At 29.7% G+C, this 25503-nt stretch overlaps 3 protein-coding genes and 1 long non-coding RNA gene across 4 annotated transcripts; 1 reads left to right on the top strand and 3 right to left on the bottom strand.

The window, feature by feature from the left end:
- Positions 1-1729: 1729 nt before the first annotated feature.
- Positions 1730-3406, bottom strand: LOC133811170 (uncharacterized). The gene is made up of 2 exons (XM_062246149.1): positions 3157-3406; positions 1730-2940 (listed from the first exon to the last, which is right to left on the bottom strand). The coding sequence occupies exons 1-2, from the start codon at positions 3242-3244 to the stop codon at positions 2150-2152; spliced, it is 879 nt and encodes a 292-aa protein (XP_062102133.1). The 5' UTR covers positions 3245-3406; the 3' UTR covers positions 1730-2149.
- Positions 3407-11250: 7844 nt separating this feature from the next.
- LOC133811171 (uncharacterized) lies at positions 11251-12927 on the bottom strand. The gene is made up of 2 exons (XM_062246150.1): positions 12678-12927; positions 11251-12461 (listed from the first exon to the last, which is right to left on the bottom strand). The coding sequence occupies exons 1-2, from the start codon at positions 12763-12765 to the stop codon at positions 11671-11673; spliced, it is 879 nt and encodes a 292-aa protein (XP_062102134.1). The 5' UTR covers positions 12766-12927; the 3' UTR covers positions 11251-11670.
- A 6680-nt stretch (positions 12928-19607) lies between these two features.
- LOC133811174 (uncharacterized) lies at positions 19608-20859 on the top strand. Its single transcript, XR_009882772.1, has 3 exons — positions 19608-19740; positions 20328-20402; positions 20823-20859. It is a non-coding gene; the product is annotated as an uncharacterized LOC133811174 (long non-coding RNA).
- A 2698-nt stretch (positions 20860-23557) lies between these two features.
- Positions 23558-25234, bottom strand: LOC133811169 (uncharacterized). The gene is made up of 2 exons (XM_062246148.1): positions 24985-25234; positions 23558-24768 (listed from the first exon to the last, which is right to left on the bottom strand). The coding sequence occupies exons 1-2, from the start codon at positions 25070-25072 to the stop codon at positions 23978-23980; spliced, it is 879 nt and encodes a 292-aa protein (XP_062102132.1). The 5' UTR covers positions 25073-25234; the 3' UTR covers positions 23558-23977.
- Positions 25235-25503: the final 269 nt, after the last annotated feature.

Below are 25503 nucleotides of genomic sequence, written 5' to 3'. Positions count from 1 at the left end.
CACGTCTCCCAATGGGAGAGGTGGAAAGTCAACGTTTGACTTTCCACCTCTCCCAGTGGGAAGTGAGGCACGTCTCCCAATGGGAGACGTGGGATATATACCTACAATGACCCTAGCAACAACGTCTCACTAAGTGGGAGACATTGTAGACTTCCAATGTCTCCCAATTAAAGTCATAAAACCTCTATTTTGTTGTAGTGTTATTTTTTCTCTACCCCAGAGATAGACTTATTATCAGTCACCATCTGATTAGGGTTGCAAGCCCCATAATCATTTATTTATGCTGTATAGATGCAGTAATAAGTTTTCTTGCTGAGCCTTGGTTCACGAGTGCTATGTTGTGCAGGTAAAGGGAAAGAAAAACACACACAGCCTTGAGTGGAGAGTTTAGGTGGCGATGTGTACATATGCAGCTGCTTGACCACCACGACCAATGTGTTTCTCAGGGGAAGTAGGGTTTAACCCTATTTTTGCCGCTTAGGTTGGCGGGTTGTAACTTTTATACAGTAATGACCATTTTGGATTGTGAATAACTTTATAAAACACTTTTATCGCCCATGTGCAATTCAACATTTTTATTAAAATATATCCATTCCTTTTGACCGAAATTTTCACCCTGGCCTATTAATAACACTTAGATGCACATTTATAACCTAATGACTCATTTAGCGAGTTAAGCATTATTTAAAGTACACAGTGTTACGGTCTTGGGTTATCGAGGGCGTTACATATATAAATGTTGCTTGTATCTAGTATATATACACATATATATCCTAGGTAGAAGCAACGTGCAATGCACGTTTGCTTAGATTTAAAGTTGTAAAATTGTTTATAATTTTAATAAAAACTGATTTACTGTTTTTAAAATATATATATATATAATTGAATGAATTATAGTTCTATAGTATATTTACATATTTATATCAATAATTTCTACATATATGAAATCTAAAGACAACGTTGACATAGATATATATTTACATGGTTATATGACATATATATAAGAATAAAATAATATTTAAAATAAAATTTTGGGAATATATGCATCAACTATTTTTTGTTTCTAATGATTCTCACAATGTCCTTTGGTGAATTTGATGTTGAAAAAGAGCTCCAATCACTTGATAAAAAATAAACTATCATACAAATTTATAAGAAAAAAATAATATGTATGTCTTTATTATTTTTAATTAAATACAATTTAATTATTTAAATTATCATAAAATATTTTTAAAAAATCCTATTTTAATTTATTCATTTATTTTTGTTTAAGTATATGTTTTCTCTAGCTTTCTGAATTTGACATTGACAACGAAAGATTAAATATTATATGTTTAATATAGTATTAAGTTTAAGTTTAATTAAATTTTATTTAAGTTATAAAATATATGATTTTATTATTTTTAAATAGTTATCATTTTAAAATATCTAAAAAATATCTTATTTTAACTTCTTCAGTTATTCATTTTATTTAAGTTTAAGACATGTTTACAATCTACCGTTAAATATAAAAATATTCGGTTATTCCGTTAAGATTAACGGGCAAAAATAAAAAAAACCGTTAAAATAAAAAAAATTCTTTGAAAAAATTTGTAGTTTACTTGGACCTTTTGTATAGAGACATTAATAAATTGAGTTATAACCATAGTATGAAACTGAATAAAAAGATTAGTACATTCATCCTTAGATTTTAAGAGATACAGCCAGGAATAGCGAGAAAAATCATCAATAAGCAGAAGAAAATATTTATACCCATTAATAGAGACCATGGGGAAGCTGCCCAAAGATCCATGTGTACACAACACTTGATTAGTGATCACAGAGGAACAATGACCAAGTCCAATTTATTAGCTAGCAGAATATTCTAGATAATTCTCATATGCTAATTAAGAAAGTGGAGTTCTAGAATGCTAAAAACCCAACAACTTCTAGTAAATACACACAAAGACACTAGCTAGAAACTATAGTAAATACATGGAAACTCTAGAAACTCCAAATTCATGCAAATTCTAGAAACTAACAATAATAAATCAAGTTTAATATTTCAACAAAGAGGTCTTGCGAGAAAGAGTCGAGGAGAGACAGAATTGGACGGTGACGGAGAGAAGGGTTGATGATGTGGGGAGAGACAGTCGATAGAGACCATCAACTAGGTGGCCGTGAAGAACTTTCTGAGTATCGTGATGATGTTTGACATGATTATCTTTGCATAAACGGACAACACTAATAAGAATATGAGAACTATCTTTGCATAAATGGGCAACACTAATAAGATTATGAGAAATAGAGGGAGCATGTAAGGCATCTGACAAGGTAACGGGTTGAACAGAGGTAGAAAAGGTACGCTTCGAATCTTGTCACCATCATCATCATCCTTTTTTTCTTGTTGATCTTCGTCTGCACCATTAGATTCTTGTTGATGCATTCTTATATCATATCGAAGCGTATCAATCTTCTGTTTCACAAGCACATTAAACACAGTTTTAGCCGTGTTCTTCACAGAAAGGGGCTGACGAGTCATATCTTCAAACGCAGTCTTTCCTTTATTTTTCCAAGAAAAGATTTGCAAGCTTACACGTTTGCCAGTCTTGCAGTACACTGCGAAGGTCTCACAATTGCTCGTAGAAAAGTCGTAATCGCCGAAACCCTCGTCGGAGTTTAAGATATCGGCGGCGCGTCGGACGACGTCGTCTGGGGAGTAGATGCATGAGCCGGTGGAGCATGTTCCTGATCTATTGAAGAAAAACCTCGAAGATGAGACACCATAGTCGAAGAGATAGAGACTGTGGCCGTTGAGGAAGCAGTCAAGGCAGGACTTGACCACTCCTCGGTCCTTCGTTGGAGCGTAGTTGCAGTCTCCGCAGCTGGTGACATGGTTTGGTGATTTGGAGAAGTCAGGGCTTGTGAAATGAATCACTCTATCATCTCCAACATATATTCCTGTTTATTGATGAGAATAAATAGATCATTTACTCATGAATAGATGTTAAACCTTTTATCGGGCCAATACAAAATAATCTATATTCTGACTATTACACATTATATAAACACTCAAAAATTATTATTATTATTTTTGTATCGATCTTTGAAGGAAAAAGCATGCATTTAACAAATTATTCATCTGCTATATATAGGAATATATAAATTAAAACTAACCGTGGTGGGTGTAGACGTGCGTGTTTCTGTAGCCGTAAACGTGATCTCCTGCTCGAAGTAAACTCTTATCGATTGGAAATAAACCCATGATCACTTTGCATATGACTATTATTTCTTAAACCCAAAAGAATAAATGGAAAATGGGTTACTCTTCTCTTGTTTTTCTCATTCACTATAAACCTTTATCATCTACTTTTACGATTGCAAATCTTCTTATATAGACAGAAAACGTCCTATAGTAGTGCTTTCTTTCTTTGTTGACCCATTCCACTATCTCAATTTCTTTGTAGATTCATTCCATATACCATACATGACACCACTCTTAAAATTGACCAAACTGCGTAGCTATAAAATTAATTATAGGGTCATTTATGTGTCAACAAACTTATTAATTAGTAATATAAATTTTCTTGGTACGTAATAAAAGTACGTACCAAGTCCACATTTTTTAAGAAGTCAATGATTATGAAAGTGCAGAGCAAAGTCATCGGTAAATTAAACTTTCTACCAACAGGGCGTGTTTGGATTGACCTTTTTTCTACAACCTTATTACTTCCAAAATAAAGTCGTGGGCATGTGCAACCAAATGTGGCCCTCTTCCCATTGAATTTTAACTTCGTTTTTTAAGAAAGTGAAGTAGTATCTATTTTTTTAGCGCTAGATCCAAAAGCAAAGTAAAAGAGTTTAATAAGTCTTTTACTTTAGTTTTTTCGTATGTTGAGCATAAAAGCTAAAGTAAAAGTCTATATTTCTAGTAGTGCTGCAAAAAGGTAGACTATTGAAATTGTTAGTAATACTGGCCCAACACAAGAGTCACGCCCAATTAAGTTGGACTCTATAGAGCGTCGACAAAAGTCCCACCAATTCAACTTTCATCGGCAACATTGTTTGCCGGTGAAAGTGGTCCAACCGTCGGTGAAAAAGAGCCGTCAATGCATAATCCGACGCACTTTTGCTGGCGCGTTGACTTTTGTCGGCGTTATTTAAAACCGTCGGTACAACATACTTTGTCGGCGCAGTTAATACATCGCCGACGAAATGTCACCGGAAACCTTTGCCAGCGCTAAATTGCGCCGACGAAAGGTGACTCGACGAAATGTTTTTGACCTATGCCGGCGCAATATGGGTACTTTTGATGGCGCAAATTTGCTGTCTCACAAATTCTCGACCTATTGCTGTTGTCCTCCTTTCTATATATCTCTCGGAATGTACATATACTGGTGCAAGCAACATACAATACATGTTTACTTAGTTTAATTTTAAAAAATCATTATTTATTTTATAAAGTTTTTATGATTTTTATAGAAAATTTTAAATAATAATAAACAATATTATAAATAAAAGAATGACATAAACATATTTAAACAAATATTAAACAAAACATTGATTATAGATTTTTATTAAAAAAGATGATAACATTTAAGATATTATTCAAATGACACCTGAATGATTAAAAGAAAATCTTATTTATTCTTAATACATATATTTAAATAATCCTAATTCTTTTGGGTTTGGACAAGGCCCAATGTTGGTGCAGATCGATCATTCAATCCTCATCTTCCACTTCATCTTCCTCCTCACTTGTCTCACCTGTCTTCCCTTGATCATTGATTCTTTGGGCTTTATTCGTAAAGAAATTTCTTATAAAAGACTCAGTAATGGCTCTAATAGAATCATGTTCACCACTGGTGGCCGTTTGATAAACAGTCTCAACTAGAGCTTTGAAAGCATTTCCTTGAATGCTCTTACGATAGTTTGTTGTGCAGTAGAAAGCAAAGGACTCACAGTTGTTCTCGATAGGGTGATATTCTCCAAACTTTTTTCCTTCTTTATCATACATTGCGGTGGCGAGTTGAATCACCTTCTCAGGAGTGTTGGAAGATCTGTGATGCATGAACCTGACTTTTTGACGAGACACTGAATCATGGAGACATTGTATTCACATCGAAAGAGCCTATGTTTCTTTAGAAAGCAGTCAACACAGGTCTTCACCACTCCTTTGTCCCTACGTGGGTTGTACTTACACTTTTCACAGGATTTTCTTAGTATGAATTTTGAGATTTTGCTTTCTTTTGTTCTTGTGAATTGGATTACTCTGTCTTCTCCAATGTAAATTCCTACAATTATATTTTCCATACATAATGCATATAAGTATACGTAGTAACACTCATGCATGGTGTATATATATATGATCAGATCGTAAGAAAATAATATATATTGAACTGAAGAAACATTGTTGTATTCATAACATACATCACAATATGATTTGGTACCGTGGTGGGAGTATGTGTCTGCTTTTCTCCTGGCCGGAGCTGGCTTCTTTTGATGCTGTTTGATATTATTCCCATTTCTCTCTCTCTCTCTCTCTCTGTGTTGAGAGTTTATGTGGATGCCCAACACCACAAGAAGATGTCATATTCTTATATATTGGTGTAATCTAATATAGAGTCTCACACATTTCAATTTAATAAGTATTATGAAGTATTGTTAACTAAACATAGAGTGTCACCTCATTTAGTAGTAGATACCTTAAAATATTAAATAGCGGGTTTTAATAACTTTTCTACCAATGATAAGAAAAACACACACATATATGGTTAATGTTGCTTTTAATATTTTAGAATTAATAGGGCCCATTTGAGTTGTCAGGTGGACTTTGTGTCCTAGATTATTTATAACTAAATTAATTTTAAATTGGCTGTTTCTTCTTCTTCTTTTACATATTAATTTATTCATTTCAGGCATTGTTTTTTTTTTTTTATTTTAAAATACATATTTGGGTTGAGATTGACCATAATAAATATATAAATAAAAATCATTTATTATATTTATAGGAGTTAAGCTGCTGCTTTTGAAATTTAATTTATGTAAATCATATAGAGACATATAACTATAAAATAGACTCTCTCTCAAAGATTTTATTATAAAATATAACAATTTTCCATTACATTTCCTCTCATAATAAATTCTTCATATATGTCACTATAATAAAATAAAGCATAAAAGAAATAATAAATTATATTATTATAGAATATTCTTAAATAATAAAGAAATAAATTTATGCCCCGCAAATACGTTGGCTGTATTTATTCATGAATTAATCTCCTTTTTTGTTCTCTTTTGCAACACATACTTAACACCCCACTCATTACATTTATAGATTTATTATTATAGGCATAATGATATTTTAGTAATTAAACCATCTCTTCTATATGATAAGTGTGTAGATAACGGAAATATTTTTATTTTAACGGTTTTTTATTTTTTTAATCTTAACTTTAACGAAATATTCTTGTATTTAACAGAATATTCTTATATTTAACGGTAGTTTGTAAACACTTAAACTTAAATAAAATAAAATAAATATTTAAAAAATTAAAATAGATATTTTTGAGATATTTTACAATGATAATTATTTACAAATAATAAATAATTAAACAAATTAAAATGGAATATTTTTTAGATATTTTACAGTGATAATTATTTAAAAATAATAAATAATTAAACAAATTAAAATAAGATATTTTTGAAATATTTTACAATGATAATTATTTAAAAAAAAAAAAAATCGTACATTTTATAAATTAAATAAAATCTAATAAACTTAAACTTACTTATTAGAATAATACCATATTAAACATATAATATAATCTATTGTCAATTAACAACAAATTGGTTTTAAAAAAAATAGCAAGAAACTTAAATTTAAAATCCACGTATAATATTTAATATTACATTAAACATATAATATATAATCTATTGTTGCCACTCCCAAATTTAAAAACTAGAACAAACATAAACTTAAACATAAATAAATAAATTATGTAATTAAAATATGATATTTATTTGAAATTTATATGATATTAATATACATTTAATAAAAATAATTAATAAATTCTATAAATAAAACTAAGCAAACGTGCATATTGCACGTTGCTTGTATCTAGTATATAAATACAAGTGTAAAATTTTGCACAAGTCCCAATTGAAGTACAATAGAAAAAGTTTCATTAAAAATACAAGAATACAATATATTTCCATACTAAAACTGGTAAATACTCATTTGCTACCCTTTGTTTTATCGAAATATATATTTAGTACCCTATATTTTCAATAATACACATTTGCTGTCTTTTAATTTGAAATCATACATATTTGGCACCCTAGACTTAAATTTATCAATATAACAAAGCTGTCTTCAATTATATGAGTTTCAAATTCATATTTAATTGCCTAATTGCATATTATTGATGATAATTTGGTCACATTGATAAAATTTTATTGTTGACATTTGAGTCCAGGGTAGCTATTATATACAATTTCAAACTACAGAGTACCATATGAGCATTATTAAAAACATGGGGTATCAAGATTGTATTTCGATAAAATATAAAGTATCAAATGGTTATATTCCCTATTAAAAATGAGCATTTTTTTTAATAGAAAATTTAGAACAAATAAGCATGAGAGAAGTCGCAATCCTCACATATATAATTCCTGGTCTTTGGCCTTAATTTTCATAATACAATTTTTTCATATCTTAATTAATTAAGAGATGATTGAAAATATCAACTTGATGACATTAATTTCTTAAAGAAAATAATACTTAATTTGACATACTCATCATAACACAAGTATGCACATGGCCCCAGCTTAATTAAGTGCTGATAAGTTATTAGAGTAGTAAGAGGTCTTGAAAGTAGTTGTTGAAACGTGTTTTACGTACTTAGGGAACTTTGAAAGTGCATTAACTGATAATCACATGGAAATTGACATTTATGTATTGATCATTTCATCATGTCATCAACATTTGAGGACTTTATAGGTAGAAACTACTTGTTGATTGATTCATTGGTGACTAATCAATTAGTATAGCTAGGTTTACCGAGTCAAAGTAAACATGGGGTATCAAGATTGTATGTAAAATTTAACGTTTTAATTAAAATATATCCATTCTTTTAGACCGAAATTTTCAATCTGGCCTATTAATAATACCTAGATGCACATTTATAACCTAATGACTCGTTTAGCGAGTTAAGCATTATTTAAAGTACACAGTGTGACGGTCTTGGGTTATCTATGGGGTTACATAAATAAACGTTGCTAGTATCTAGTATATATATATATATATATCCTAGGTAGAAGCAATGTGCAATGCACGTTTGTTTAGTTTTAAAATTATAAACATTGTCTATAATTTTAATAAAAACAAGTTTACTGTTTTTAAAATATATATATATATAATTGAATGAATTATAGTTATATAGTATATATACATATTTATATTAATAATTTCTACATATATGAAATCTAAACACAACGTTAGATTTACATGGTTATCTGACATATATATAAAATAAAATAATATTTAAAAAGAAATTAATAATATAAATAAAATAAGAAAAAAAAAATCATAGTGTAGACAGTTGTATATATGCATCAACTATTTTTTGTTTATAATGTATCTCACAATGTCCTTTGGTGAATTTGATGAAGAAAAAGAGCTTCAATCACTTGATAAAAGATAAACTATCACACAAATTTATAAGAAAATAAATGATATGAATGTCTTTATTATTTTTAATTAAATATGATTTAATGATTTAAATTATTATAAAATATTTAAAAAAAAATCCTATTTTAATTTATTCATTTATTTTTGTTTAAGTTTATGTTTTTTTCCAGTTTTTGAATTTGACAATGGCAACAAAAGATTATATATTATATGTTTAATATAGTATTAAGTTTAAATTTAATTAAATTTTATTTAAGTTATAAAATATATGATTTTATTATTTTTAAATAGTTATCATTTTAAAATATCTAAAAAAATATCTTATTTTAACTTGTTTAGTTATTCATTTTATTTAAGTTTAAGTCATGTTTACAATCTAGCGTTAAATATAAAAATATTCTGTTAAGATTAACGGGCAAAAATAAAAAGCCGTTAAAATAAAAAAAATTCAATTAACAAACCTATAACAAGCATGGTAGTTTTTTTTTTTTTTTATTATTTCTTTCTTCATTAATAAACTTAATTAATAAGAGGACCACTCAAAACAACGACTATTTAAAGAAATGTCAAATTAGAAAGAAAAAAGTGAATACACAAAGTTTGGACCCATGTTGTGGTCCTGTATATGGACAGGAAAATTGATGATGAATCCCGTGTTGGAGAAATAAATTTAGAAGAGGAAGAAATTTTGTACCATGGTCAGTTTGGACCTTTTGAATAGAGACATTAATAAAATGAGTTTTAACCATAGTATGAAACTGAATAAAAAGATTAGCACATTCATCCTTGGATTCTAAGAGATACAGTGAGGAAAAGCGAGAAAAATGATCAATAAGTAGAAGAAAATATTTATATCCATTAATAGAGACCATGGGGAAGCTGCCCAAAGATCCTTGTGTACGCAACACTTGATTAGTGATCACATAGGATTGATGACCTAGTCCAACGTGCCGAATTGACACATCAGAGTGTTGAAAATTAAGATGAATTTGGGAGAGACTTATTAGTCTTTTATTTAGGGAGACTTATTTTTTCTCTACCCCGGAAATAGACTTATTAGTCATCTACCCCAAAAGACTTATTATCAGTCACCATCTGATTAGGGTTGCAAGCCCCATAATCATTTATTTATGCTGTATAGATGCAGTAATAAGTTTTCTTGCTGAGCCTTGGTTCACGAGTGCTATGTTGTGCAGGTAAAGGGAAAGAAAAACACACACAGCCTTGAGTGGAGAGTTTAGGTGGCGATGTGTACATATGCAGCTGCTTGACCACCACGACCAATGTGTTTCTCAGGGGAAGTAGGGTTTAACCCTATTTTTGCCGCTTAGGTTGGCGGGTTGTAACTTTTTTACAGTAATGACCATTTTGGATTGTAAATAACTTTATAAAACACTTTTATCGCCCATGTGCAATTCAACATTTTTATTAAAATATATCCATTCCTTTTGACCGAAATTTTCACCCTGGCCTATTAATAACACTTAGATGCACATTTATAACCTAATGACTCATTTAGCGAGTTAAGCATTATTTAAAGTACACAGTGTTACGGTCTTGGGTTATCGAGGGCGTTACATATATAAATGTTGCTTGTATCTAGTATATATACACATATATATCCTAGGTAGAAGCAACGTGCAATGCACGTTTGCTTAGATTTAAAGTTGTAAAATTGTTTATAATTTTAATAAAAACTGGTTTACTGTTTTTAAAATATATATATATATAATTGAATGAATTATAGTTCTATAGTATATTTACATATTTATATCAATAATTTCTACATATATGAAATCTAAAGACAACGTTGACATAGATATATATTTACATGGTTATATGACATATATATAAGAATAAAATAATATTTAAAATAAAATTTTGGGAATATATGCATCAACTATTTTTTGTTTCTAATGATTCTCACAATGTCCTTTGGTGAATTTGATGTTGAAAAAGAGCTCCAATCACTTGATAAAAAATAAACTATCATACAAATTTATAAGAAAAAAATAATATGTATGTCTTTATTATTTTTAATTAAATACAATTTAATTATTTAAATTATCATAAAATATTTTTAAAAAATCCTATTTTAATTTATTCATTTATTTTTGTTTAAGTATATGTTTTCTCTAGCTTTCTGAATTTGACATTGACAACGAAAGATTAAATATTATATGTTTAATATAGTATTAAGTTTAAGTTTAATTAAATTTTATTTAAGTTATAAAATATATGATTTTATTATTTTTAAATAGTTATCATTTTAAAATATCTAAAAAATATCTTATTTTAACTTGTTCAGTTATTCATTTTATTTAAGTTTAAGACATGTTTACAATCTACCGTTAAATATAAAAATATTCGGTTATTCCGTTAAGATTAACGGGCAAAAATAAAAAAAACCGTTAAAATAAAAAAAATTCTTTGAAAAATTTTGTAGTTTACTTGGACCTTTTGTATAGAGACATTAATAAATTGAGTTATAACCATAGTATGAAACTGAATAAAAAGATTAGTACATTCATCCTTAGATTTTAAGAGATACAGCGAGGAATAGCGAGAAAAATCATCAATAAGCAGAAGAAAATATTTATACCCATTAATAGAGACCATGGGGAAGCTGCCCAAAGATCCATGTGTACACAACACTTGATTAGTGATCACAGAGGAACAATGACCAAGTCCAATTTATTAGCTAGCAGAATATTCTAGATAATTCTCATATGCTAATTAAGAAAGTGGAGTTCTAGAATGCTAAAAACCCAACAACTTCTAGTAAATACACACAAAGACACTAGCTAGAAACTATAGTAAATACATGGAAACTCTAGAAACTCCAAATTCATGCAAATTCTAGAAACTAACAATAATAAATCAAGTTTAATATTTCAACAAAGAGGTCTTGCGAGAAAGAGTCGAGGAGAGACAGAATTGGACGGTGACGGAGAGAAGGGTTGATGATGTGGGGAGAGACAGTCGATAGAGACCATCAACTAGGTGGCCGTGAAGAACTTTCTGAGTATCGTGATGATGTTTGACATGATTATCTTTGCATAAACGGACAACACTAATAAGAATATGAGAACTATCTTTGCATAAATGGGCAACACTAATAAGATTATGAGAAATAGAGGGAGCATGTAAGGCATCTGACAAGGTAACGGGTTGAACAGAGGTAGAAAAGGTACGCTTCGAATCTTGTCACCATCATCATCATCCTTTTTTTCTTGTTGATCTTCGTCTGCACCATTAGATTCTTGTTGATGCATTCTTATATCATATCGAAGCGTATCAATCTTCTGTTTCACAAGCACATTAAACACAGTTTTAGCCGTGTTCTTCACAGAAAGGGGCTGACGAGTCATATCTTCAAACGCAGTCTTTCCTTTATTTTTCCAAGAAAAGATTTGCAAGCTTACACGTTTGCCAGTCTTGCAGTACACTGCGAAGGTCTCACAATTGCTCGTAGAAAAGTCGTAATCGCCGAAACCCTCGTCGGAGTTTAAGATATCGGCGGCGCGTCGGACGACGTCGTCTGGGGAGTAGATGCATGAGCCGGTGGAGCATGTTCCTGATCTATTGAAGAAAAACCTCGAAGATGAGACACCATAGTCGAAGAGATAGAGACTGTGGCCGTTGAGGAAGCAGTCAAGGCAGGACTTGACCACTCCTCGGTCCTTCGTTGGAGCGTAGTTGCAGTCTCCGCAGCTGGTGACATGGTTTGGTGATTTGGAGAAGTCAGGGCTTGTGAAATGAATCACTCTATCATCTCCAACATATATTCCTGTTTATTGATGAGAATAAATAGATCATTTACTCATGAATAGATGTTAAACCTTTTATCGGGCCAATACAAAATAATCTATATTCTGACTATTACACATTATATAAACACTCAAAAATTATTATTATTATTTTTGTATCGATCTTTGAAGGAAAAAGCATGCATTTAACAAATTATTCATCTGCTATATATAGGAATATATAAATTAAAACTAACCGTGGTGGGTGTAGACGTGCGTGTTTCTGTAGCCGTAAACGTGATCTCCTGCTCGAAGTAAACTCTTATCGATTGGAAATAAACCCATGATCACTTTGCATATGACTATTATTTCTTAAACCCAAAAGAATAAATGGAAAATGGGTTACTCTTCTCTTGTTTTTCTCATTCACTATAAACCTTTATCATCTACTTTTACGATTGCAAATCTTCTTATATAGACAGAAAACGTCCTATAGTAGTGCTTTCTTTCTTTGTTGACCCATTCCACTATCTCAATTTCTTTGTAGATTCATTCCATATACCATACATGACACCACTCTTAAAATTGACCAAACTGCGTAGCTATAAAATTAATTATAGGGTCATTTATGTGTCAACAAACTTATTAATTAGTAATATAAATTTTCTTGGTACGTAATAAAAGTACGTACCAAGTCCACATTTTTTAAGAAGTCAATGATCATGAAAGTGCCGAGCAAAGTCATCGGTAAATTAAACTTTCTACCAACAGGGCGTGTTTGGATTGACCTTTTTTCTACAACCTTATTACTTCCAAAATAAAGTCGTGGGCATGTGCAACCAAATGTGGCCCTCTTCCCATTGAATTTTAACTTCGTTTTTTAAGAAAGTGAAGTAGTATCTATTTTTTTAGCGCTAGATCCAAAAGCAAAGTAAAAGAGTTTAATAAGTCTTTTACTTTAGTTTTTTCGTATGTTGAGCATAAAAGCTAAAGTAAAAGTCTATATTTCTAGTAGTGCTGCAAAAAGGTAGACTATTGAAATTGTTAGTAATACTGGCCCAACACAAGAGTCACGCCCAATTAAGTTGGACTCTATAGAGCGTCGACAAAAGTCCCACCAATTCAACTTTCATCGGCAACATTGTTTGCCGGTGAAAGTGGTCCAACCGTCGGTGAAAAAGAGCCGTCAATGCATAATCCGACGCACTTTTGCTGGCGCGTTGACTTTTGTCGGCGTTATTTAAAACCGCCGGTACAACATACTTTGCCGGCGCAGTTAATACATCGCCGACGAAATGTCACCGGAAACCTTTGCCAGCGCTAAATTGCGCCGACGAAAGGTGACTCGACGAAATGTTTTTGACCTATGCCGGCGCAATATGGGTACTTTTGATGGCGCAAATTTGCTGTCTCACAAATTCTCGACCTATTGCTGTTGTCCTCCTTTCTATATATCTCTCGGAATGTACATATACTGGTGCAAGCAACATACAATACACGTTTACTTAGTTTAATTTTAAAAAATCATTATTTATTTTATAAAGTTTTTATGATTTTTATAGAAAATTTTAAATAATAATAAACAATATTATAAATAAAAGAATGACATAAACATATTTAAACAAATATTAAACAAAACATTGATTATAGATTTTTATTAAAAAAGATGATAACATTTAAGATATTATTCAAATGACACCTGAATGATTAAAAGAAAATCTTATTTATTCTTAATACATATATTTAAATAATCCTAATTCTTTTGGGTTTGGACAAGGCCCAATGTTGGTGCAGATCGATCATTCAATCCTCATCTTCCACTTCATCTTCCTCCTCACTTGTCTCACCTGTCTTCCCTTGATCATTGATTCTTTGGGCTTTATTCGTAAAGAAATTTCTTATAAAAGACTCAGTAATGGCTCTAATAGAATCATGTTCACCACTGGTGGCCGTTTGATAAACAGTCTCAACTAGAGCTTTGAAAGCATTTCCTTGAATGCTCTTACGATAGTTTGTTGTGCAGTAGAAAGCAAAGGACTCACAGTTGTTCTCGATAGGGTGATATTCTCCAAACTTTTTTCCTTCTTTATCATACATTGCGGTGGCGAGTTGAATCACCTTCTCAGGAGTGTTGGAAGATCTGTGATGCATGAACCTGACTTTTTGACGAGACACTGAATCATGGAGACATTGTATTCACATCGAAAGAGCCTATGTTTCTTTAGAAAGCAGTCAACACAGGTCTTCACCACTCCTTTGTCCCTACGTGGGTTGTACTTACACTTTTCACAGGATTTTCTTAGTATGAATTTTGAGATTTTGCTTTCTTTTGTTCTTGTGAATTGGATTACTCTGTCTTCTCCAATGTAAATTCCTACAATTATATTTTCCATACATAATGCATATAAGTATACGTAGTAACACTCATGCATGGTGTATATATATATGATCAGATCGTAAGAAAATAATATATATTGAACTGAAGAAACATTGTTGTATTCATAACATACATCACAATATGATTTGGTACCGTGGTGGGAGTATGTGTCTGCTTTTCTCCTGGCCGGAGCTGGCTTCTTTTGATGCTGTTTGATATTATTCCCATTTCTCTCTCTCTCTCTCTCTCTCTGTGTTGAGAGTTTATGTGGATGCCCAACACCACAAGAAGATGTCATATTCTTATATATTGGTGTAATCTAATATAGAGTCTCACACATTTCAATTTAATAAGTATTATGAGGTATTGTTAACCAAACATAGAGTGTCACCTCATTTAGTAGTAGATACCTTAAAATATTAAAATATTAAATAGCGGGTTTTAATAACTTTTCTACCAATGATAAGAAAAACACACACATATATGGTTAATGTTGCTTTTAATATTTTAGAATTAATAGGGCCCATTTGAGTTGTCAGGTGGACTTTGTGTCCTAGATTATTTATAACTAAATTAATTTTAAATTGGCTGTTTCTTCTTCTTCTTTTACATATTAATTTATTCATTTCAGGCATTGTTTTTTTTTTTTATTTTAAAATACATATTTGGGTTGAGATTGACCATAATAAATATATAAATAAAAATCATTTATTATATTTATAGGAGTTAAGCTGCTGCTTTTGAAATTTAATTTATGTAAATCATATAGAGACATATAACTATAAAATAGACTCTCTCTCAAAGATTTTATTATAAAATATAACAATTTTCCATTACATTTCCTCTCATAATAAATTCTCCATATATGTCACTATAATAAAATAAAGCATAAAAGAAATAATAAATTATATTATTATAGAATATTCTTAAATAATAAAGAAATAAATTTATGCCCCGCAAATACGTTGGCTGTATTTATTCATGAATTAATCTCCTTTTTTGTTCTCTTTTGCAACACATACTTAACACCCCACTCATTACATTTATAGATTTATTATTATAGGCATAATGATATTTTAGTAATTAAACCATCTCTTCTATATGATAAGTGTGTAGATAACGGAAATATTTTTATTTTAACGGTTTTTTATTTTTTTAATCTTAACTTTAACGAAATATTCTTGTATTTAACAGAATATTCTTATATTTAACGGTAGTTTGTAAACACTTAAACTTAAATAAAATAAAATAAATATTTAAAAAATTAAAATAGATATTTTTGAGATATTTTACAATGATAATTATTTACAAATAATAAATAATTAAACAAATTAAAATGGAATATTTTTTAGATATTTTACAGTGATAATTATTTAAAAATAATAAATAATTAAACAAATTAAAATAAGATATTTTTGAAATATTTTACAATGATAATTATTTAAAAAAAAAAAAAATCGTACATTTTATAAATTAAATAAAATCTAATAAACTTAACCTTACTTATTAGAATAATACCATATTAAACATATAATATAATCTATTGTCAATTAACAACAAATTGGTTTTAAAAAAAATAGCAAGAAACTTAAATTTAAAATCCACGTATAATATTTAATATTACATTAAACATATAATATATAATCTATTGTTGCCACTCCCAAATTTAAAAACTAGAACAAACATAAACTTAAACATAAATAAATAAATTATGTAATTAAAATATGATATTTATTTGAAATTTATATGATATTAATATACATTTAATAAAAATAATTAATAAATTCTATAAATAAAACTAAACAAACGTGCATATTGCACGTTGCTTGTATCTAGTATATAAATACAAGTGTAAAATTTTGCACAAGTCCCAATTGAAGTACAATAGAAAAAGTTTCATTAAAAATACAAGAATACAATATATTTCCATACTAAAACTGGTAAATACTCATTTGCTACCCTTTGTTTTATCGAAATATATATTTAGTACCCTATATTTTCAATAATACACATTTGCTGTCTTTTAATTTGAAATCATACATATTTGGCACCCTAGACTTAAATTTATCAATATAACAAAGCTGTCTTCAATTATATGAGTTTCAAATTCATATTTAATTGCCTAATTGCATATTATTGATGATAATTTGGTCACATTGATAAAATTTTATTGTTGACATTTGAGTCCAGGGTAGCTATTATATACAATTTCAAACTACAGAGTACCATATGAGCATTATTAAAAACATGGGGTATCAAGATTGTATTTCGATAAAATATAAAGTATCAAATGGTTATATTCCCTATTAAAAATGAGCATTTTTTTTAATAGAAAATTTAGAACAAATAAGCATGAGAGAAGTCGCAATCCTCACATATATAATTCCTGGTCTTTGGCCTTAATTTTCATAATACAATTTTTTCATATCTTAATTAATTAAGAGATGATTGAAAATATCAACTTGATGACATTAATTTCTTAAAGAAAATAATACTTAATTTGACATACTCATCATAACACAAGTATGCACATGGCCCCAGCTTAATTAAGTGCTGATAAGTTATTAGAGTAGTAAGAGGTCTTGAAAGTAGTTGTTGAAACGTGTTTTACGTACTTAGGGAACTTTGAAAGTGCATTAACTGATAATCACATGGAAATTGACATTTATGTATTGATCATTTCATCATGTCATCAACATTTGAGGACTTTATAGGTAGAAACTACTTGTTGATTGATTCATTGGTGACTAATCAATTAGTATAGCTAGGTTTACCGAGTCAAAGTAAACATGGGGTATCAAGATTGTATGTAAAATTTAACGTTTTAATTAAAATATATCCATTCTTTTAGACCGAAATTTTCAATCTGGCCTATTAATAATACCTAGATGCACATTTATAACCTAATGACTCGTTTAGCGAGTTAAGCATTATTTAAAGTACACAGTGTGACGGTCTTGGGTTATCTATGGGGTTACATAAATAAACGTTGCTAGTATCTAGTATATATATATATATATATCCTAGGTAGAAGCAATGTGCAATGCACGTTTGTTTAGTTTTAAAATTATAAACATTGTCTATAATTTTAATAAAAACAAGTTTACTGTTTTTAAAATATATATATATATAATTGAATGAATTATAGTTATATAGTATATATACATATTTATATTAATAATTTCTACATATATGAAATCTAAACACAACGTTAGATTTACATGGTTATCTGACATATATATAAAATAAAATAATATTTAAAAAGAAATTAATAATATAAATAAAATAAGAAAAAAAAAATCATAGTGTAGACAGTTGTATATATGCATCAACTATTTTTTGTTTATAATGTATCTCACAATGTCCTTTGGTGAATTTGATGAAGAAAAAGAGCTTCAATCACTTGATAAAAGATAAACTATCACACAAATTTATAAGAAAATAAATGATATGAATGTCTTTATTATTTTTAATTAAATATGATTTAATGATTTAAATTATTATAAAATATTTAAAAAAAAATCCTATTTTAATTTATTCATTTATTTTTGTTTAAGTTTATGTTTTTTTCCAGTTTTTGAATTTGACAATGGCAACAAAAGATTATATATTATATGTTTAATATAGTATTAAGTTTAAATTTAATTAAATTTTATTTAAGTTATAAAATATATGATTTTATTATTTTTAAATAGTTATCATTTTAAAATATCTAAAAAATATCTTATTTTAACTTGTTTAGTTATTCATTTTATTTAAGTTTAAGTCATGTTTACAATCTAGCGTTAAATATAAAAATATTCTGTTAAGATTAACGGGCAAAAATAAAAAGCCGTTAAAATAAAAAAAATTCAATTAACAAGCATGGTAGTTTTTTTTTTTATTATTATTTCTTTCTTCATTAATAAACTTAATTAATAAGAGGACCACTCAAAACAACGACTATTTAAAGAAATGTCAAATTAGAAAGAAAAAAGTGAATACACAAAGTTTGGACCCATGTTGTGGTCCTGTATATGGACAGGAAAATTGATGATGAATCCCGTGTTGGAGAAATAAATTTAGAAGAGGAAGAAATTTTGTACCATGGTCAGTTTGGACCTTTTGAATAGAGACATTAATAAAATGAGTTTTAACCATAGTATGAAACTGAATAAAAAGATTAGCACATTCATCCTTGGATTCTAAGAGATACAGTGAGGAAAAGCGAGAAAAATGATCAATAAGTAGAAGAAAATATTTATATCCATTAATAGAGACCATGGGGAAGCTGCCCAAAGATCCTTGTGTACGCAACACTTGATTAGTGATCACATAGGATTGATGACCTAGTCCAACGTGCCGAATTGACACATGAGAGTGTTGAAAATTAAGATGAATTTGGGAGAGACTTATTAGTCTTTTATTTAGGGAGACTTACACTACAACAAATTTGACATACAATGACTCCCTACAATGTCTTACACCATTGGTGTAAGACATTAAAACTTATCAGGGGTTTTAAATGTCTAATGGTGTAAGACATTGAAAGTTTTTATTAATGACTACAATTGGAAGACATTAAAAATGGTGGAAGACGTTGGAAATAGGTTGAGAAGTGGCCAGGGGGACATCTAATGTCTCCCACTGGGAGACGTGGGACACGTGGCACGTCTCCCACTGGGAGACATTGAATGTATAGAGGGGTACATCCAACGTCTCCCACTGGGAGACGTGGGACACGTGGCACGTCTCCCAATGGGAGACGTTGGATGTACCCCTCTATACATTCAATGTCTCCCAGTGGGAGACGTGCCACGTGTCCCACGTCTCCCAGTGGGAGACGTTGGATGTCCCCCTGGCCATTTAATGAATTTTGGGTCTTCTTCTTCCTCATAACACCAAACAGAGAGAGCACACCAAACAGAGAGCACGAAAGGGGTTGCGATTTTAGGGTTTTCAAGGTTAGTTTTTTTTAATTTTTATGAATTTTAGTTAATTATTTTGATAAAAAATCATAGGCTTAGCATTAGGATGAGTAATATACATGATTTTGTGTTAATTTTACATTTTTATGCATTTTTTTCTATACATTGTTAGATTTATTTGTTTTTCTATGGAGGTTTTTTTATAGATTTAAGATTTCATAGTTTTTTTTTAATTTAACCTATCACATTGTATATATTTCATTATAATATATATGTTCATGATTTTTTTTAATTTTTATCATTATTTATTTCGTTAGATATATTTTTGTATGTATATTTAAACTTTTTTTTTTTTTAAATTCTAACTATTTTGTTATATATATAGTTATTATGTTAAAATAAATTTATTAAATAATTTAAAAAATATAAATATATGCAAAAATTTATGTTTTTGTTGATTATTGAGATTTTAGGTTATGAAATTTTTTATTGATTTTTTGTTTAGGTTATAATTAGTGGCTCATTGGAGTTTTTTTTTATTTGTTTACCAATCAATTACTTATTAGGAATTTAGTGATATTTGTTTAGTAATGTTTAACATATTAATTAATTTAATTTCGTAGGTTGTGATTTTGGTGGTGAGATTTTAGAGAGTACTTTGCATCAAAACTTCTATATCTATCAATCACACATTTGAGGTAATTAAGTTTCTAAAATTATAATAATAAGTTATATATTGCTAGATATTTAGTGATATTTTATTTATTATTTATTAATTTATTTATATTGGTTTGTGAATTTAATAGCGAATTCGATTACTACTTGAAGTAATTTTGCTAGCTTTTGAATTATTAATTGCAAGAGGTAAATATATATTCTCTTACTTCTACTTTTAATATTATTAAACAAATGTTAGAAGAGTTTGAATATCTTAAATATTCATCCATAGTGAAGTAGGTTCTGAGATTAAAATTGTGTGCTGCGGTGATAACGGAAGGTTGAGAACTTGTGTGTATTAGTGAAGTAGGTTCTGAGAAATTTGACTGTGTGCTGCGGAGCTATAAGGAAGAAACTTATTGTATGTTGTTTGAATTGTTTGTTTTGCTATTCACATGTAGATGGTTAGGTCACTATTATAGGGGAAATGCTGCCCGATTTTATCTAGGATAATAAACAATTAATTTTATATAGGCATTCTATAAGGAAGAAACTTATTGTATGTTGTTTGAATTGTTTGTTTTGTTATTCACATGCAGATGGTTAGATCACTATTATAGGGGAAATGCTGCCCGATATTATTTAGGATAATAAACGATTAGTTGAGAACGGGCATTACTTGATTGAACATGCAAGTCCCAGGCATTACTTGAGAACGGTATTATTAATTAAAATTTACAAATTATTTTTGAAACTATAAATGTAATCAAATAATTAATTAATATATTTTACTTTATATTTCTTGCAGCTAACAAGCACATCATATACAGAGGCACAAATTGATGAGTTGCGACAAGAATGGGCGACATATATGTTGCCGATAATCCAAAGTTACCGACCTCGTTGATAGGTTTTTTTTTAATTTTTTAACTCTTTCTTCATACACAATGCAATATTTGTTCATTTTGAATATTTCTAACAAATATTGTATTTCTTGTATATATCTAACAAATATATTTTTTTATTTCAATTTAAATTAATATTATTTCAATTTAATTAATTTAAATTTAGATTAAAATAATTTCAATTTAAATTAATATTATTTCAATTTAATTAATTATTAAATTAATTTCAATTTAGATTAAAATAATTTCAATTTAAATTAAAATAATTTCAATTTAAATTAATATTATTTCAATTTAATTAATTATTAAATCAAATTAAAATAATATTAATTATAAATTTATTTAATTTATTTTTTTTAAATGTGGGAGACTTTCAATGTCTCCCATTGGGAGAGGTGGGAGACTTCCCACGTTTCCCAATGGGAGAGGTGGAAAGTCAAATGTTGACTTTCCACCTCTCCCATTGGGAGACGTGGGAAATGACTCACCTCTCCCAATGGGAGACGTGGGATGTCTCCTAGGGACTTCCCACGTCTCCCATTGGGAGAGGTGAGTCACTTCCCACGTCTCCCAATGGGAGAGGTGGAAAGTCAACGTTTGACTTTCCACCTCTCCCAGTGGGAAGTGAGGCACGTCTCCCAATGGGAGACGTGGGATATATACCTACAATGACCCTAGCAACAACGTCTCACTAAGTGGGAGACATTGTAGACTTCCAATGTCTCCCAATTAAAGTCATAAAACCTCTATTTTGTTGTAGTGTTATTTTTTCTCTACCCCAGAGATAGACTTATTATCAGTCACCATCTGATTAGGGTTGCAAGCCCCATAATCATTTATTTATGCTGTATAGATGCAGTAATAAGTTTTCTTGCTGAGCCTTGGTTCACGAGTGTTATGTTGTGCAGGTAAAGGGAAAGAAAAACACACACAGCCTTGAGTGGAGAGTTTAGGTGGCGATGTGTACATATGCAGCTGCTTGACCACCACGACCAATGTGTTTCTCAGGGGAAGTAGGGTTTAACCCTATTTTTGCCGCTTAGGTTGGCGGGTTGTAACTTTAATACAGTAATGACCATTTTGGATTGTAAATAACTTTATAAAACACTTTTATCGCCCATGTGCAATTCAACATTTTTATTAAAATATATCCATTCCTTTTGACCGAAATTTTCACCCTGGCCTATTAATAACACTTAGATGCACATTTATAACCTAATGACTCATTTAGCGAGTTAAGCATTATTTAAAGTACACAGTGTTACGGTCTTGGGTTATCGAGGGCGTTACATATATAAATGTTGCTTGTATCTAGTATATATACACATATATATCCTAGGTAGAAGCAACGTGCAATGCACGTTTGCTTAGATTTAAAGTTGTAAAATTGTTTATAATTTTAATAAAAACTGATTTACTGTTTTTAAAATATATATATATATAATTGAATGAATTATAGTTCTATAGTATATTTACATATTTATATCAATAATTTCTACATATATGAAATCTAAAGACAACGTTGACATAGATATATATTTACATGGTTATATGACATATATATAAGAATAAAATAATATTTAAAATAAAATTTTGGGAATATATGCATCAACTATTTTTTGTTTCTAATGATTCTCACAATGTCCTTTGGTGAATTTGATGTTGAAAAAGAGCTCCAATCACTTGATAAAAAATAAACTATCATACAAATTTATAAGAAAAAAATAATATGTATGTCTTTATTATTTTTAATTAAATACAATTTAATTATTTAAATTATCATAAAATATTTTTAAAAAATCCTATTTTAATTTATTCATTTATTTTTGTTTAAGTATATGTTTTCTCTAGCTTTCTGAATTTGACATTGACAACGAAAGATTAAATATTATATGTTTAATATAGTATTAAGTTTAAGTTTAATTAAATTTTATTTAAGTTATAAAATATATGATTTTATTATTTTTAAATAGTTATCATTTTAAAATATCTAAAAAATATCTTATTTTAACTTCTTCAGTTATTCATTTTATTTAAGTTTAAGACATGTTTACAATCTACCGTTAAATATAAAAATATTCGGTTATTCCGTTAAGATTAACGGGCAAAAATAAAAAAAACCGTTAAAATAAAAAAAATTCTTTGAAAAAATTTGTAGTTTACTTGGACCTTTTGTATAGAGACATTAATAAATTGAGTTATAACCATAGTATGAAACTGAATAAAAAGATTAGTACATTCATCCTTAGATTTTAAGAGATACAGCCAGGAATAGCGAGAAAAATCATCAATAAGCAGAAGAAAATATTTATACCCATTAATAGAGACCATGGGGAAGCTGCCCAAAGATCCATGTGTACACAACACTTGATTAGTGATCACAGAGGAACAATGACCAAGTCCAATTTATTAGCTAGCAGAATATTCTAGATAATTCTCATATGCTAATTAAGAAAGTGGAGTTCTAGAATGCTAAAAACCCAACAACTTCTAGTAAATACACACAAAGACACTAGCTAGAAACTATAGTAAATACATGGAAACTCTAGAAACTCCAAATTCATGCAAATTCTAGAAACTAACAATAATAAATCAAGTTTAATATTTCAACAAAGAGGTCTTGCGAGAAAGAGTCGAGGAGAGACAGAATTGGACGGTGACGGAGAGAAGGGTTGATGATGTGGGGAGAGACAGTCGATAGAGACCATCAACTAGGTGGCCGTGAAGAACTTTCTGAGTATCGTGATGATGTTTGACATGATTATCTTTGCATAAACGGACAACACTAATAAGAATATGAGAACTATCTTTGCATAAATGGGCAACACTAATAAGATTATGAGAAATAGAGGGAGCATGTAAGGCATCTGACAAGGTAACGGGTTGAACAGAGGTAGAAAAGGTACGCTTCGAATCTTGTCACCATCATCATCATCCTTTTTTTCTTGTTGATCTTCGTCTGCACCATTAGATTCTTGTTGATGCATTCTTATATCATATCGAAGCGTATCAATCTTCTGTTTCACAAGCACATTAAACACAGTTTTAGCCGTGTTCTTCACAGAAAGGGGCTGACGAGTCATATCTTCAAACGCAGTCTTTCCTTTATTTTTCCAAGAAAAGATTTGCAAGCTTACACGTTTGCCAGTCTTGCAGTACACTGCGAAGGTCTCACAATTGCTCGTAGAAAAGTCGTAATCGCCGAAACCCTCGTCGGAGTTTAAGATATCGGCGGCGCGTCGGACGACGTCGTCTGGGGAGTAGATGCATGAGCCGGTGGAGCATGTTCCTGATCTATTGAAGAAAAACCTCGAAGATGAGACACCATAGTCGAAGAGATAGAGACTGTGGCCGTTGAGGAAGCAGTCAAGGCAGGACTTGACCACTCCTCGGTCCTTCGTTGGAGCGTAGTTGCAGTCTCCGCAGCTGGTGACATGGTTTGGTGATTTGGAGAAGTCAGGGCTTGTGAAATGAATCACTCTATCATCTCCAACATATATTCCTGTTTATTGATGAGAATAAATAGATCATTTACTCATGAATAGATGTTAAACCTTTTATCGGGCCAATACAAAATAATCTATATTCTGACTATTACACATTATATAAACACTCAAAAATTATTATTATTATTTTTGTATCGATCTTTGAAGGAAAAAGCATGCATTTAACAAATTATTCATCTGCTATATATAGGAATATATAAATTAAAACTAACCGTGGTGGGTGTAGACGTGCGTGTTTCTGTAGCCGTAAACGTGATCTCCTGCTCGAAGTAAACTCTTATCGATTGGAAATAAACCCATGATCACTTTGCATATGACTATTATTTCTTAAACCCAAAAGAATAAATGGAAAATGGGTTACTCTTCTCTTGTTTTTCTCATTCACTATAAACCTTTATCATCTACTTTTACGATTGCAAATCTTCTTATATAGACAGAAAACGTCCTATAGTAGTGCTTTCTTTCTTTGTTGACCCATTCCACTATCTCAATTTCTTTGTAGATTCATTCCATATACCATACATGACACCACTCTTAAAATTGACCAAACTGCGTAGCTATAAAATTAATTATAGGGTCATTTATGTGTCAACAAACTTATTAATTAGTAATATAAATTTTCTTGGTACGTAATAAAAGTACGTACCAAGTCCACATTTTTTAAGAAGTCAATGATCATGAAAGTGCCGAGCAAAGTCATCGGTAAATTAAACTTTCTACCAACAGGGCGT

This window comes from Humulus lupulus, unplaced genomic scaffold, assembly GCF_963169125.1.
Source record: "Humulus lupulus unplaced genomic scaffold, drHumLupu1.1 SCAFFOLD_127, whole genome shotgun sequence".
Taxonomy (NCBI): domain Eukaryota; kingdom Viridiplantae; phylum Streptophyta; class Magnoliopsida; order Rosales; family Cannabaceae; genus Humulus; species Humulus lupulus.
The sequence above is the reverse complement of the archived record's forward strand: the minus strand, read 5'-3'. Positions and strand labels throughout refer to the sequence as shown.

Excerpts from the sequence above, each read along its gene's own strand:
- LOC133811169 (XM_062246148.1), bottom strand. The coding sequence starts at position 25,072 with ATGGGTTTATTTCCAATCGATAAGAGTTTACTTCGAGCAGGAGATCAC. Across the intron at positions 24,769-24,984 it reads GCACGTCTACACCCACCACG|GAATATATGTTGGAGATGAT; the intron begins GTTAGTTTTAAT and ends ATCAATAAACAG.
- LOC133811171 (XM_062246150.1), bottom strand. The coding sequence starts at position 12,765 with ATGGGTTTATTTCCAATCGATAAGAGTTTACTTCGAGCAGGAGATCAC. Across the intron at positions 12,462-12,677 it reads GCACGTCTACACCCACCACG|GAATATATGTTGGAGATGAT; the intron begins GTTAGTTTTAAT and ends ATCAATAAACAG.
- LOC133811170 (XM_062246149.1), bottom strand. The coding sequence starts at position 3,244 with ATGGGTTTATTTCCAATCGATAAGAGTTTACTTCGAGCAGGAGATCAC. Across the intron at positions 2,941-3,156 it reads GCACGTCTACACCCACCACG|GAATATATGTTGGAGATGAT; the intron begins GTTAGTTTTAAT and ends ATCAATAAACAG.